Below are 16,932 nucleotides of genomic sequence, written 5' to 3'. Positions count from 1 at the left end.
ATGCTAAGGCAGCATTGTCGTTACATTTCTCAGGGCCATTTTCTTTTCTGGAATGTGAGTTGGAGTGCATGTGTAATTAGATGTAGCAGTGTAAGCTACTAATCTGTACAGACTCCACACAATGCTGGCACTGATGGTTGCCTGTCTCTATTTCACAGCTGTCAACATGAGCAATGATAAGCTACGTGCTTTTAAAAAGAGGGCAGTGAGGTACCCCCATATCCTGGCAGTGGAATCTGGCTTTCGTCACATGGCTCACCGCTACCGGGCTGAAAGGGCAACAGGGAAATGGCATGCATTCCCACAAGGGGTCCCAGCAGTGGCAAAGAAGCCACCACATACACAGAGCTCCTCAGCAATGCAGAAGGGCACATCTGGCACCACTCCCACAACTTCGACTGCAACTAATTGACAACAACTGTGCAACAGCCCACACCACCTGCTGCCATGGACATGCAATTGTTGCAGGATCTAAAGAGGGAGGTTTCCCTGGTCCTGCCACGTTTGGACAGTTTAGAGAAGGAGGTAGCCGCCAACACCAAGCGGCCGAAGTTCATACAAAAAAACTGAAGACAAAACTCTGAGTGACTTCTGAACTGCCACCTCCAAGTTCTGTCCCCTCACTTCTGCTTTTAAGTTATGTTTTATTGTGGGGTTTAGGGGGATAGTGTTAAATTAGTGTAGGTATGTAGCATAGTTAGGTTATGTGGATTTGGGGGGGTGGGGTCATGTTGGGGTATCTATGTGTTTAATAAAAACATTAATAAAAAAATATATATATATATTTAAAAAAAATACAAAAAATATATATTTGTTTAGTTTAGTTAGTATATGTTGTCCTGCATGTGTCCTGTAACTTAATGGGGGCGGTGGGCCAATGTTTAGAGTGTGGTGTTAAATGTGTAAGTTAAGTTTAGCATATGGTAGTTAGCTTTAGTTGTTGGTTAAGCAGAGTTTGAATAGGTTAGTTTAGGATAGGATAGGTTTTATTATTATTTTTAGTACATTTTAATACTTAATAGAAACTTTTTGTGTACTCCTGTACATTTTGTGTTAAATGCTAGTGTCTCAGGGTCTTCCCATGAGTACACAGTGCAAATTGTGTGTTGGCCTAGGGAATCTGTCATGCCTCTGAATACCTCTCTTGACATGTACATCACCTATTGACAACTGAGCTCTCACATTGGCAGCAACATCACATCTACGTGCCTATGCATCTGCCATCCATTGTACCCACCACTCAAGGTGACTATGTTAACTTTGTATTGGACAGGTAGGTGTGGTAATTCAGCTGTCAGTGTTGGGGTCCTGTGTAAGAATATTGGAGAAGGTGGCACATCTGACAATTGCCTACATTTGAACTCTATCCCGCAAAAGTGATTGGTGGCAATCACTTATGAGGTTAGGTACCTCTGTTTCACACCAATGTGTTCTACTGGTACTTCAGCTGACGATATTGCCCAAGAACTTTTTCACAGCCATTCTTGCCATATGTAGTGAATGATGCATGCACGTGTTCTTACTTTTTGACATACTCAGTGAATTGCTTGTAGGGGATGAGACCAGCATTGACATTTAAAATGTTGGAACCTTGTGCGTAGGTATGTGCCCCCATATTCCTGCACTCTTGTACTGACACTCTGTGACTATTGACATGAATAAAAACATCACAATTCCTAAACATAGTAGATGTGTCACAATACACTTAGACAAGCTGTTTGTGTAGGAGGGGTTTATTTACAAGTGTCGTAGTGCAATTTATGCAATGTCCAGGTCAGTGACACCATTTGTGAAATCCATACAATTGTGACACAAAACAAGTCCAGGGTTGAGGGACAAATCATGGGACATGCTTGGGTGAAGTGATGTCAAGTGCGGAGATACATGAATTGCCAATTGGAAAGTGAGAGACAATGACAGTCAATAGCAGACAGGTCAACAGTGTGTCGGTGAAGAGTGCACATATCCAACTGTGCTAACACTGGCATGATCTCAAGCACAGGACAAAGGAAAACACTGCCCATGTGGCATGGGCTGGTGCTACTGGGAACTCTTACAGTGGTGGTGGTGGAGAGGTAGAGAGGGCCACACACACTTCAGTGGTTGGAGATGTGGACTCCCAATTCCCGGCAGCTGCTATCTGTGGAACAACATATGGCATCACTGCAGCAAGGAGCTGCTGATTTTTGAGGATAGCAGCAACATCATGGTGGTAGAATAGCTATGTCTGCCCCGAGAGAGGCCACTTCCCAGTGCATGGAGTCCAGCTTGTTCTCAATTACACTGCTGCCAGTTTAGGAGAGCAGTTGTTGTGGCCTCTCCCTCATGGCAGCAGCTATGTCCCTCAGACACTGCTGGACTCCATGCATTGGGGAGTGTGTGCCCCGTTTGGCTGCAGTCTGTTCATTGGCCGTAACGAGGCACATGCACATACCCTCTGGGCTGGCTGCCATAGTCTCCATTCCCACCTGCACCTCATTGGCCAGCTCCCGCTGGACTCCTACCACTGTCTTCTCAAAGCTGGTCCCTGGGTCCTCGGAGTCCTTAGCTGTGGCGGTGCTGGCAGGTTGTATTATTGGAGTGTTTGGTGGGGCATCTGGAATGGCTGCTACATTATTTGTCTTCCTGGCGAATGGAGGTGGTATCTGGAGGGATATGAGGACTTCTTGGCTGATGGTTGTCAGCTGGTCATCCAGGTCATCGGGGTACTCCAGGACAGGCAGATCAGCAGGAGAGCCATCATCCTCTGCAATCAGATGGTGTAAAATCAATCTTTCTGTGTTGTGGCAGTTGACATGTCACGTCACTGATTTGCTATTGGAGGCTCATTGTCATCTTACTTCCCAAACATTGTTCCTGTTCATCATGGTTGCACTCTATCAGCCCTTTGCCCCACCAGATTGTCACATGAGGGAAAGCTCAGGTGGCGCAATTGGCTGTGTCATATCTACTAGGTGTGATGTATATCCTTTTTGTGGCTTGACACCATCTTGTCATTGTCAACCCTCCCTATGCATCCATTAGCATGGTAGTGCCTTGCAATGGGTGTTACAGTGGTCAAGCCACAGCACCACACATGGCAATATGCCCCTGTCCCAGTCTTACATGTTTCAGATACACCTGGGTGGTACTGAAACCTTGCACCACCCCAGGGATGGCATTGCCAAGACACTATGCTGTTGTTACCTTTGATAGCTCCTCATGTTGATGTATGTGTATGTGTGCTACATTGCACAGCACACATGGACCTAGCAGAGTTAAATTTGATCTTCCATCTGTGCTGGTAGGTGCGCCTTCCTACACAACTATTATCCCCCCTCAATGCAGCCATCCTTGCCCTATGATGCAACAGATGCAGCGTGGTGGGTGGTGGCAGTGCAGCCCATTTGACACAGGCATAGGGGTATACCCAGGGATCGCCAGCATGGGTTGCATTTTTTGCCGTTTACATCATTTTGTATGTGACAGTGCCTGATGGTAAATTAGTTTATGGACATAGCCACTTAACTGGAGTTGTACTTAGGTCATGGCCTCGAGCTGGTTTGATGGTGATTCTGCAAGTAGTCATACTGGTCCCTCATTACAAGTGCGGCAGTCCTCTGACCACGTGACTGCCATTGTCTATATGACCACCCCCAACACCACAGGCGGTAGTGGCACATGTTGTCAATGGGGAATGCCCCATAGACCAGGGTCCTTGCACCAGCAGGTTTCCGCCAGCTTATAGACTGGCAGTGCCACCTGTCTTTTGACAACAGACCAGTATTATGATTAATGCTACCCTCCATGTATGTTCCCGCTTTTCCACCAGCCTTTGCATGGCGGTGAAACCCCGATACAAAGGTTGGTGGTGATGTGGTGTTGTGTGCCCCTGCACAGCCCCTGCACCTGGCATGGGCGGTGCAGGGGGTCCCCTGCCCTGCTCCTTTGCCCTTTCCACTGCCTGATTTGCAGGGCTAAGAGCAGTGTGTCCTGTCACATCTAATGCATCCCAGGACTGGCTCTGACTATATTTGATCCATCAACATTGTTGTGGTAAGTGCCGCACAGAGCTACCATGAGCAGACAGATTTCCACCCACCTTCCCAACAGGTGACTCATACCACCAACCGCAAAGGGTACACTGCACTGGCAGTCTTACCAACACCAGACTTGTATTACGCACCATTATGTTCACAGTCATACACCATGGATTGTATGTGTGTGTTTATTTCCCCATTCCACATGGTTGTGTCAGAGTAGTTGTGGGCTCAGCCTGTATCTGTTGTGACATACAGTTTGCTATATGTGGTACATATTTTCTGTAGTGGCACATTTCAGTGGATGTGTAGTTAATGTGCAGGATGGTGGTGTTACAGGCACATGTCTGGCTACTGTTGGGATGGTTGCAATGAATTGTGTGCTGTAAGATGTAGCACATACATGTTTGGGTAATGGGGCAAGGCAGTTGCAAAGTGTTACTGCAAGGGACACCAACATGACATAACCCCAGGAATGGTATTGACTGACTTCCTTGTCTCTGATGTCTTGGTAGTGTTGGTAGGGTTAATTTGACTATATGCAAGGGATGTTGTGATGACACAACCAGAGGCACAGTCATTAGACATGCCAACCATCCCACGTGCTGCATATGTACATGTAGGTATTTAGCCCTGGTGATTGACATATGTCCATTTTGTGTATGTGTTGTGGTGCATGGCACTACCAAGGAGTAGGTACATGTGTAGCTTATGTCAGCATTGTGCAACTTGCTTCATGTGCAATGTGTCCCTCTGCGCTCCTTTGACATGTATTGAGTGTGTCCTATGTGCCTCCCCCTTGCACTTGACAATTTAGCATTAATTTCCCCATGCAACTTACCCTGAGTTTGTGGTGTTTCCTGGTAGTCTGCGCTGTCCTGTCCTGCGATTCCATGACCTGTTCCTCCAGGATGGCCACTACAACCATCTCCTCCATCTCGTCCAGGTCCTCTTGTGGTGCTGGACTACCACCTCCAGTTTGCAGTGCTGCCTTCCTGTTCCTTGCCATTTTTTCCTTTGTCCTTCCCTTGCAGTCATGTCAGAGTTTCTTGCACTCAGTTACGGTTCTCCTCACCTCTGCCACACTGTTAATCTTGTCTACTATCTGTTGCCAGATTGCCTCTCTCCTTCCAATTGGCAATTTTGAGGTGAAGAAGAGTTGATGTTGATGCTCCATCACCTCTCTCACCAGCATTCCATGCTCCTCTGCACTGAAACAACTATTTCTCTTTTTCTTCTCCCTCCTCCTGGCTGGTTCCTGGTTGATTGGGGTCACCCTGGGGTCTCTCCTGGCTTTCTGGCAACATTGTGCCTCTCCTTTGCACTGTTGTCTGCATTAGCATCTAAAGTTGACGCTAACACTGTAAAAAATGGTACATTTCCATTTTGCGACATGTTTACATATTGTAAAACAGGTCAGAGTCAAAGACTTTGATGTTAACCATTGCGCCTTGTCGTAAGGCAAAATGACGTTAACGCCGGAAAAATGATTCTAACCTGTTTTACGACATGTAAACAAATGCACCATTTTTTACCACATTAGCGCCACCCAGCGTCATAGTATAAATATGATGCCTGGATGGTGATAAAAAAAAAGTACGTTTGCACATTTTTGCATCAAAAAGTATAAATATTGCCCCCAGTGTCTCTCACTAACAGCATCCAGGATTTAAGTCATGTTCTCAGTACCGGTGGGTCCAAGCACCCAGCCACTGAAGTGGCTATAATCATTGGACATGCCCAGAGTCCCTAGGTACTTTGTCTGTATCTTGGGTAGTTCTTGCGAAGCTGACTACAGGGGTGTGGAATTTATTAAAATATCTACTTGTCCAGGGGACAGGTTGCTTCTCAAATTTACTTGTCCTGTAAAAAGATCTACTTGTCCCTTTGGTGCCATGTAGTGTGGCGCCAAATTATGGCAACAATCTCATTATGTAAGAGCTCTGATAATAGCCTTTCTGATTATGCCAGGGCTACTACCACAGTAGGGCTTGAATACTTGCAGTTTCAATCCCTACTGTAGCAATTTCCTTATTTTGCCACCTTTCTGCAGATCTGCATAATGGGGCTGGAGGAAGCAGTAAGCAATAGTTCCAGGGCTGGAATGCCTTTGAGTCTGCAAACCTACTAACCTGCATGTTTTAAAGATTTTCACCAGCTTCTCTCTAATATTTTCCCATAATAAGAAAGGTTGGACATTTACTCCTGACAATGGCAGAATTAGAACTTCTTCCAGGGTTGGGAAGAAAGTGGCTGGCGGGAAAATGAACTTGCAAATGCTCAATAGATTTTCACATGAGCAAATCTACACATGCGTATTTACCCATGCTAAAATACAGTTCACAAATATTTTATAGGGGTACAACATATACCATGGGTGCACTTTTGTGACTTTCTTTAAGAATTTGGGGCCACATGTAGGTAGGTTCAGATTTGCGACCCGCAAATCCGAATGTAGGATGGTGTCCCTGACACCGTCTGTAATTCGCAAGGGCTTCGCAAATGCCCACCTCATGAATTATCATGAGGTGGGTCGCAATTTGAGACCCCCTTGCGAATGGCGGCCCTCACAGGGATGGTGGCCTGCTGGAGACAGCAGACCACCATGTCTGTGACTGCTTTTCAATAAAGCTGTTTTTTTTTTTTTGTAATGCAGCCCGTTTTCCTTAAAGGAAAACGAGATGCATTACAAAAACGAAAAATTAAACGTTTTTGTTTCATTTTTTCAGAGCAGGCAGTGGTCCGCAGGACCACTGCCTGGTCTGAATTTTTTTTTACAGTGACATTACCGAATCGCAAAACTGGGTTTGTGCATCGCAGTGTGCTTTTTGCACATCGCAAACAGCTAAAGTCGCTGTTTGCGACATACAAAAAGCTACCCACACGTGGGTCTTGGTCCCTAATTAGGTCTGGTGTTAACAAAGACATTTTGTTTTTATTAAACTTCTATTTCTCTCTCTTTCGGCTGGCTTTACTGTGAGTGATCGCATTCTGCTCTTCCACAAGGAGCATATTGGCACACAAAGTAGTTTTGTTCAGTGTCAGGAACTACAGTGGCAATCAGTGATGTAACAAAACTGGAGGGTACCCCTTTGCAAAGAACATGGAGGAGCGCCCTCTCCAGACTCACTCAGGGCAGGTGCTGTGCTGAAGGGGCCCCCTGGAGGGCGGCTGCGGGGCCTTTGTTATGTCACTGGTGGCACCGTGTGCTTTTAGAGTTCAAAAACATTTTGGGGGGGTGGTTTGCCAGTGTTTGTTACAATGTTGAGGGCCTGGTAGCTCCCACAACAATAAAGTGTTACAAAAGCCATGTCAAAACAAGACATGCATTGATGAAACTAAAAGACTTATAAAAATATTTCAGATCAGTTGGCTTTGTCAGTGTTTGTTTATTTTCATGCTTCCCATAATCGTGTTGAAAATGGTTACACTGATTTTCCATTAGAAATATTTTTGGGAAATACTAGCATGCATCAAAACATTTTACTAAATGACACTTCATTTGCATCTAATCAGAGAGCCTTCTGGGAGCATTATACTTAGCCTCGTAGCCTAAACTTTTCAAACATGTGTATACACGTTTAGTTTTTTTTGTACTGGAACCAACGTCAGTAGTGAAGTGTGGCCTTAAAACATTTAATTACAGCACTCACCCTAATAATGAAGGCTTTCAAATAATGAACCATAAATACAAGTTCGAACAGCATTATCTTTTGGAAACACATTACCTCAACTGCAAAGAGTTCCACTCTCTGTAAACAGGCAGCCAAAGGGTTTGTGCTGCAGAGCGTTGGGCCTACAAAAAACTTGTTGCCCATGACCCCAAACAAGATGTCTCGGGCGATAGGAATTCCACATCCCTGTGACTAGTTTTTCATTTTGCAAATGAGTGGCCTACTGAGTCAGCTCTTAACAAGCACAAACTAATGTGCATATCATTTTCTTTCGTACTGGCACCCAGAATTATCCAGGAACTGATAGGTGTCTTGTCTTGTATTCATTACTGCAATGGTATCTTTGATGAGCTTTTGCTAAATCTTTCATGTTACAAAACTCTGTACTTTATTCTTCAAGTCATGCTAATCCCTGGCTGGAAATACATGAATCCAGTAGCCAGGCCTATTTATCGGTGCTGATTTTGAATTTAGTGGATGGGATAGTCCCCCTCAAATGTTACATGTGCCATATGCCATAATGCACTTGTAATACGCTGGACAGAATACCGTCATATTTGTGACATTTTATTCCTTTGCCACGGTCTAAATCTGGTCCAAAGTGCACAGCTCCCACTCTGAGTCTTAAATACCGAATTCTTTCATAGATGTCCCCGTTACAACAATGATTTATTCAGAGAAATGTCAACCTAAAATGGTCAAATCAATCAGATGTTATGCATATCCTGAGCTCATTGTCAATCCCTGACAAAAGAGACACTGATTCAGTTCTCGTGGAGACACATACCCACCAACTTGCCAAGCTACCTATAGGTGAGAGGTTGATCAGATTGGAAGGTGTGCACACTACTTCAGTGTCATAATAGATGTTGCACAGGTGCAGCAGAGATGGTTAAGGGGATATTTTTCCCAGTCCAGGTGCTGATGGTGCACTCAGGACAGCAACAGTTGTTACTATAGTTTACATAGGCCATGAGTGGTTGTGTTTCGCCTGAAAGTCCATAAGATGTGGGGCACTGTCTTGGTTCAGTGATGTACTCCACAGTGCAGATCCCCCACCTGAGTTTGCATTATAAATCTAGATTCTTTAAGGACTGGTCTTCTCGGGGACATCTGTGGAGCTGAAATATAAAGTGAGGTATGTTCAGGCACCCACATGTATTGCACTTCCATCAATGTATTAACCGTCGTGTTGTTGGATAATGGCAGTGTGCACATGAAATATTTGACCAATATATGTCAATTTTGCCCTTCTCAGTATTTCTTCAAAGTATACTCTCTTCTTCGACAGTAATGATCTACTGTGGCAGTGAGTGAGGGATACAGCACTAGGTACCACTCGTTTTACTTTTCGGGATGCTTTTTTTTAATATGTTCATGATTGTGCCCCCTAATACCTTATAACAGGTGGCTCGGGAAGTGGACTGGTATTTCCTCGCCTCATAGTTACCAATGCCAGGGTACCAGGGTAAAATCCAGCCCATTATGAATTTGACCCTCAGGGTCCACTAAGAAATAGGATATTGCAGGATAAATCAGTAATTGCAGGTAAATGCAAGTTGTAGCCCAGACTTTCACCCAGACAATCTCAGGTTGAAAGTAAACAGATCAGCGGTGTTACAACAGATATCATAGTTCTTATAGGGCCAATACATGTCATTAGTGGCTTTATCAGAGTTATGCAGTCACTTGCAATAATGGCCTAAGACACACAAACTGCCTTACCTGAAAAGGCAGATTTTGTGGATCATGATTAGTGAGAAATAGCATGAAGCCTGAGAGACAATGAACATGGTACATAGCTGTTACACTTACAGCATCTACTGTAACAAAAAAAGTGATGAAAGGAATGCCTGAATCAATCTCAGCCACCAGTGATGCCTTGCAGCTGCCTCCAAGTCCATCCTCTTTCACCTCTGTAGGAAGTTGGCTCTGTATATACTATATCAAAGTAAGAGATAGTGTTCACAGAGTCCAAGGGTTCCCCTTAGAGGTAAGATAGTGGCAAAATTAGATAATTCTAATGCTCTATTTTGTAGTAGTGTGGTCGAGCAGTAGGCTTATCAGAGGGTAATGTTAACCATTTGTTGTACACACACAGCCAATAAATGAGGAACACACATTCAAAAACTTAACTCCAGGCCAATAGTTTTTATATAGAAAAATATATTTTCTTAATTTATTTTTAGACCCACAAGTTCAAGATTTGAAGTAAATACAGAAAATGCAAGGTACTCCACACAGGTAAGTTCGGAACTTTGAATTAGAGCAATAACATATAGTTTTTGTTAAAATGGCAATACACTATTTTAAACGTAGACAGTGCAAAAATCAACAGTTCCTGGGGGAGGTAAGTATTGGGTAGATTGTGAGGTTAGTAAGGCACTTACAAGTCTCAGTTCCTGGGCATAGGCAGCCCACCGTTGGGGGTTCAAGGCAACCCCAAAGTTACCACACCAGCAGCTCAGGGCCGGTCAGGTGCAGAGGTCAAAGAGGTGACCAAAACACATAGGCACTATGGAGAACAGGGGTGCTCCGGTTCCAGTCTGCCAGCAGGTAAGTACCTGCGTCCTCGGGGGGCAGACCAGGGGGGTTTTGTGAGCACTGGGGGGACACAAGTAGGCACACAAAACACACCCTCAGCGGCACATGGGCGGCCGGGTGCAGTGTGCAAAGCAGGCGTTGGGTTTTGTATTGGTTTCAATGGAGTGGCCCGGGGGTCACTCTAGCGGTGCAGGCAGGGCACAGGGGGGCTTCTCGGGCCAGCCACCACCTTGGCTAGGCAGAGCATCACCTGGGGGCGCTTCTACTCTGAGGTTCGGTTCCTTCTGGTCCTGGGGCCTGCGTGTGCAGTGCTTGGTCCAGGTGTCGGGTCCCTTGTAACAGGCATTCGCGGTCAGGGGGAGCCTCTGGATTCTCGCTGCAGGCGTCGTTGTGGGGGTCCAGGGGGGGTCGTCTCCGGCTACTCACGGGGTCCTCCCTGTGGTGTTGGTTCTCTGGATCTCGAGCCGGGGGCGTCGGTGCAGAATGTGAAGTCTCACACTTCCGGCAGGAAGAGTGAAGTCTTTGAAAGTTGCAGAAAAGTTGCAAGATTGTTGCTGTTTGTTGAGCAGAGCCGCTGCTCACAGGAGTTTCTTGGTCCCGGGGTTCAGGGCAGTCCTCTGAGGCTTCAGAGATCGCTGGTCCCTGTTGGATGAGCTTTTTCAAGTCAGGAGGGCTGGGGCCAAAGCAGTTGTCATCTCTGTCGTCTCTGCAGGGCTTTCAGGTCAGCAGTCCTTCTTGGTTCAGGTTGCAGGAATCTGATTTCCTGGGTTCTGGGTCGCCCCTAAATACTAAATTTAGGGGTGTGTTTAGGTCTGGGAGGGCAGTAGCCAATGGCTACTGTCCTGGAGGGTGGCTACACCCTCTTTGTGCCTCTTCCCTGTGGGGAGGGAGGCACATCCCTAATCCTGTTGGGGGAATCCTCCAAAACTAAGATGGTGGATTTCTAAAGGCAGGGGTCACCTCAGCTCAGGGCACCCTAGGGGCTGTCCTGACCGGTGGGTGACTCCTCCTTGTTTTTCTAATTATCTCCTCCAGCCTTGCCGCCGAAAGTGGGGGCAGTGGCCGAAGGGGCGGGCATCTCCGCTAGCTGGGATGCCATGTGGCGCTGTAACAAAAGGAGTGAGCCTTTGAGGCTCACCGCCAGGTGTTACAGTTCCTGCAGGGGGAGGTGAGAAGCACCTACACCCAGTACAGGCTTTGTTCCTGGCCACAGAGTGACAAAGGCACTCTCCCCATGTGGTCAGCAACTCGTCTGCTTGTGGCAGGCTGGCAGAAACTGGTCAGCCCCACACTAGAAGTCGGATTGGTATTCAGGGGGCATCTCTAAGATGCCCTCTGGGTGCATTTTACAATAAATTCCACACTGGCATCAGTGTGCATTTATTGGGCTGAGAAGTTTGATACCAATCTTCCCAGATTTCAGTGTAGCCATTATGGAACTGTGGAGTTTGTGTTTGACAAACTCCCAGACCATATACTCTTATGGCTACCCTGCACTTACAATGTCTAAGGTTTTGCTTAGACACTGTAGGGGCATAGTGCTCATGCACATATGCCCTCACCTGTGGTATAGTGCACCCTGCCTTAGGGCTGTAAGGCCTGCTAGAGGGGTGAATTATCTATGCCACAGGCAGTGTGAGGTTGGCATGGCACTCTGAGGGGACTGCCATGTTGACTTAGTTGTTTTCTCCCCACCAGCACACACAAGCTGGTAGGCAGTGTGCATGTACTGCGTGAGGGGTCCCCAGGGTGGCATAAGACATGCTGCAGCCCTTCAAGACCTTCCCTGGCATCAGGGCCCTTGGTACCCAGGGTACCATTTACAAGGGGCTTATCTGAGTGCCAGGGCTGTGCCAATTGTGGAAGCAAAGGTACAGTTTAGGGAAAGAACACTGGTTCTGGGGCCTGGTTAGCAGGGTCCCAGCACACTTTCAGTCATAACTTGGCATCGGCAAAAGGCAAAAAGTCAGGGGGTAACCATACCAAGGAGGCATTTCCTTATAACCTCCTACACCACTTTCGACCGAGAACAGCCAAATGCAAATCAGTCTGGCTTCTGCTACATTAGGAGCCATCCAGTGTGAACTACCAGGCATGGTCCCCTCCGAGTAGGAATACGTGGAACCAAATACCGGATTTAGCCTGCTTAGGCTTTATCAGTGAGGTATAGGTTAAGTCGTATGAGAAAATAACAGCCACATCTGGGCATATGCATCACGTTTAAGGTGTCTACTGCAACAAACAACAGTGACAGAAGGAATGCTTGAAATAATCTCATCCATTCACAGTTGCTTGCAGCTTCATCTCGGTCCATCGTTTTTCACCCACTGTGCCACTCCAGACAGTGACAGGCAAATGCAGATTGTCTTGATTCTGCTCCACTAGGAGCAGTCCAGCTGGAACTGGCAGGTCATGTCCCCTCTAGAAAAAAACACAAGCAACCCAGACCAGTTTTTGCCGACTAAGTCATCATCAGTGAGGAATAGATGGACTTCTGGAGCGCACTGAACATGAAATGCACAACTGGAAATATATGTCACACTAAAGCAAGGTGATGGATGGTATGCCTGAATTAATATAAGCTGTTGTCAGTCATTATGGGGCACATCTCAGTCCATCATTTCTTTTACTCACTATACCAATTTAGGCAGAGACCAGCCATAAGCAAATTCATCTGGGTCGTGCTCCAATAGGAGCAGCTGGGCCTGAACTGCTAGGTCAGATGCCTCCAGATGGGAACACAAGCTACTCCAGTTGAGGATTTGGCTGATGAAAGCAATTGTAAACATCTGGTTGAGGAGAATCTCAAATGGATGAAGCAGAGGTAGCTGATTCCACTTAAGCAAAACTGAATTGCTTGCCATGGGCTCAAGGCTGCATTGGAGGAACTGTATATCACTCATAAAGTCATGAAGGTAGAAAATTCTGAGGTAAAAGTAGCGATAAAGGGGAAGTCCGTAGCAGTAGTACTAGCTAACCACCTCACCAAGAAGGGCTACGTCAACTATCTTACCAAAACATACACTTACTACATTCATGTACTTGATAGATTACAACTGTACCTACCAGACAATAACAGAGCTAAACTGGAATTGCCAATTATTGGAATAAGAATGGGCTATAATCACTCCCTACTTTTTGAAGTATCTTAGAAGGTCTTCAGAACACTCAGAAAATCCAAAATGCTCCTGCAAGTGTATTAGTGGATGTTGAATGATTCAAGCATAGCACTCCGATTCCTCGTAGAATGCACTTGCTACCTATTGCTGATCGGGTGACATGTTAGGTCTTTGTAGTGCTTCATAAAATTTTTTACCACATATGCACAAGCTCCTCAAATGCAGGGTTGAAACAATATGTCCTAGAAAGGGGCTTGAGGTCAGAGGATCATACTTTCCTAGATCTATATAAATGGAGTAGGACAATGTTGTGTGCTGGCCCTCTGAGTAAGATGGCAGAACTACCTTCCTGTAAGGCTAAAGAAGGCCCCGTGTACAGAGAGGTTCAGGAATTCTGAAAACTCTTATTCTAGATTTTGCATTAGCATGGATGGGATTTGTGCCTAGATACTACCAGATTGTGGCATTGTACACCTTGACTTTACCTGACTATTAACGATGGATGACTCAAACAAAAATGGGTTGAACATCTCTTTAACTATAATACTCTCCACCAACCTGTCTCCAAAACTAAACTCACCCTTTGATTGTCACAGCTCCAACTTCAACAACTGAATTAAAAAACCTTCAATTAATCTTTGACCAAGTGAGCTTCTTCGTTCCACTCATTAGGAATGAGAGCAGACGACATTATGAAACACTTCCTATCAAAACAATGAAAATATAGTTTATAGGCAATTATTCAGATTGTAATTCTGTAATGCACCTACCCTTTGGTATCTTTAAATATAAACTTCAACAAGCTTAAATCCAAACAGCCCGGCTGAATCATCCATTGTCACTGTGGAGCCACGTCACACCTCATTTGAAATTAATTTATTGGCTGCATATCGAGGATGGATCTCATTTAAAGTATGTACTGTCTTCTGCAAAGATTACCAGAATTCCTTGTCCCACTATACACATATCAACTTCCAGGATAGAGACATCTAATATCAGAGTACACAACACATCCCAAATTCCCAACTTTAAAAAAAATACCAAATTCCTGTGAATATTATTCTGGAACTCACTTCTGCTGAAGATAAGACTTCAAGCTTCAAACATTTAACAAGCAGTGGCAATATCAATAGGTTTAGCTTCAAATGAATATTGTATGGTAATGTGAAGCATTACAAATAAAAAGCATGACAATTAATATGTATTTGTGTGGAAGCAAAGAACTAACTGTAGAATATCATTTTTGTAGGTTAAAGGGTTTTGTGACAGTTGAACTTTCAAGCTAGAGCTAAAAATCTATGTAGGTTAATAACTACCCTCTTCCTAGCTGTGCTGCTGTCAGAGAAAGACAAATACCATAAAGTATCTAGTTATCTAAGACAGTGTCACAGCATCACTGTATCATGCATGTGCCACTGAGAGTTCAATCTCAGCCAACTGGGTAAATAAACAAAATGTTTGCGGCTGCGTGGAGGGCAAGCATTTTTTGTGGAAGCAGACAACTTCTGAGCAAATAAAACATGTGGGTGGATCTAAAGCTCCTCTAGTGATGCTCACATAATTGTCTAGCAACACCTGTGCTGGCAGCCAGACCATAAAATGGACCAAAATGAGGAAATATTTTGAATAATGCACTTTGTTGAGAGCCCGCAATTGGCAGGATGTCTCATGATTTTTGGTTTCAGTTTCTCTACTGCCCAACCAGCTTTCTACTTCTAGGCTTCTGCCCTTCTTTCTATAATTGTTTACTTTATGCACTGCTTTTTATCATTTATGGAAGTGATGTAACAAACACTGTGGATCTGATTTTTCAGGAGGTTTGTTAGTTGTCGTGAAATACTGTTCATTTCTATTACTTGTATTTATTTATGTTTTTTATGAAATCTTGTCAGAAGCTGCTGATATAAAGAACGTATCTGCTTATACTTCATAATTAAAATGCATTTTCTTTCCTAGAGAGACATAAGGGAAAAAATATTTTAATTCTGAAGTATAAGCAGATACATTCTTTCTATAACCACCTTCTGACATGAATTCATAAAATGCGTTGATACAATTAATAGAAATCAACACTTATTTCTCTGTATTTTTAACTTCCTTAAACGTCAATCGTTTTATATTTTAAGAATGTAATAGAGAATTGTTTATAACAAATAAACATAGAACTGCAGTTGCGCAGATAAAGAAATTATATATTTTCTATTTGTTCTAATTTCAGGTAGTTGCAAAATTCAAGGCATTTACGCTATTTATCCGTGGGAAGATGGACCCATTGTCATTTCGTGCCCCAGTACTGCCTACTGGATGCTGGGGTAATGAGTCAGACTTCAAACTGGAGCTAGTTGGGTTCTTGCCAGTCCATCCTTTAACCACAACGCAGATGTTGCCATGGATTGTTGAGGAAATTAGACGTGCAAATATACCTGATCCAACCCAAATCAGACTCTATGTGTCTAAAACTATGTTACGTGGTGAGCTAGACTGCGGGGTAAGCAGACAATGGGATCCACTCATCTGCAGCAGCATTTTCGAACACAAACCGCAATGTGTCCAGAAATTAATCCACAACAGCCAGGATCCCAGCTACTTTGCCTGCTTAATAAGAGATGATGGCCTTCAAAAGCAGCAGAGTATCTGCTATGTTTTCAGAGGTGCTGAACAAGCCAAGGTAAATACTATAGAACTCCACTGTGCTTATTCCTTTTCATGAGAGCCTTGCTGGTCTTAATTTTTGATGCGCTTGAGTGCAGTGCGCAGAACTAAACTGAATTATTTCATACTTTTTATACTGTGAATGTTCTCATTCTGTTTAGATTACCTTGGGTCAATGAAGTTGTTACCCTAGTGGTCAGTGTTGTTTTTAAACGTGTGCAATGGTATACTGAAAACAGCTGGATTTACGCACTATTCAAAGGAGCTCTGTACAGAAAAATAATCAGTTTTCAGGATCAAACCGTGAACTATGACAGGGGTAATCCTACTCGTTTTAAGAAATGTAGTTGAAATCACTCAAGTAGCTGTCACATAGTTTGTATTTTGAAATGTTGAAGCCCGTTGACTGGATCTTCCAACCTGTGCCTAATGCATGCAAATATGACACTGTAGATGGGTGCCCAAACATGCCCCCCCTTCGCTAATATAACATTAAAACAAAAACAGCCATGCCAGATCCATAATTCATTGCTACAGGTCCCTGGACCCTAGATTATTTGCCTTCTGATCGCATCCAGTCTATTTTACACTGAGATATAATTCGCCAAATTCTCGCATCAGTTTAGCAGCTCCAAATATTTGTGTCCAGTACACCTAGACCTCAAGTAACCAGGTAGCCTGCCATTTTTTAAGCACATTCTTCTGATACATTCCTATAGATGTAACAGGTGGCAAAATTCATGAAACCAAAGTTATTTGTTGTGCACTCAATGATCTAGTGTTCTATTGTACGCAAAATATTATTTTAACTGCAAAATGTATTTTGCAGCTAATTGCAAAGAATATATTTGCCTCAGCTGTTCCTAATTATGCATCTTTATTATCCAAGCTTATTTGGCCATTGTAAGGCTTTTTGAAAGAAGT

The 16,932-nt window shown here is 44.3% G+C and overlaps 1 protein-coding gene across 5 annotated transcripts in view; it reads left to right on the top strand.

The window, feature by feature from the left end:
* The window catches only part of TBC1D1 (TBC1 domain family member 1), an 844,646-nt gene that overhangs the window by 31,180 nt on the left and 796,534 nt on the right, over positions 1-16,932 (top strand). For all 5 annotated transcript variants that reach the window (XM_069202113.1, XM_069202110.1, XM_069202112.1 and 2 more), the window contains exon 2: positions 15,575-16,024. In XM_069202113.1, coding sequence (XP_069058214.1) covers positions 15,620-16,024 — 405 coding nt within the window. In that variant the 5' untranslated portion in view covers positions 15,575-15,619. The remainder of the gene's footprint in view (positions 1-15,574; positions 16,025-16,932) is intronic.

This window comes from Pleurodeles waltl, chromosome 1_2 (assembly GCF_031143425.1).
Source record: "Pleurodeles waltl isolate 20211129_DDA chromosome 1_2, aPleWal1.hap1.20221129, whole genome shotgun sequence".
In the NCBI taxonomy this organism is placed as follows: domain Eukaryota; kingdom Metazoa; phylum Chordata; class Amphibia; order Caudata; family Salamandridae; genus Pleurodeles; species Pleurodeles waltl.
Note: the sequence above shows the minus strand (reverse complement) of the source record. Positions and strands in the feature narration are given on the sequence as shown.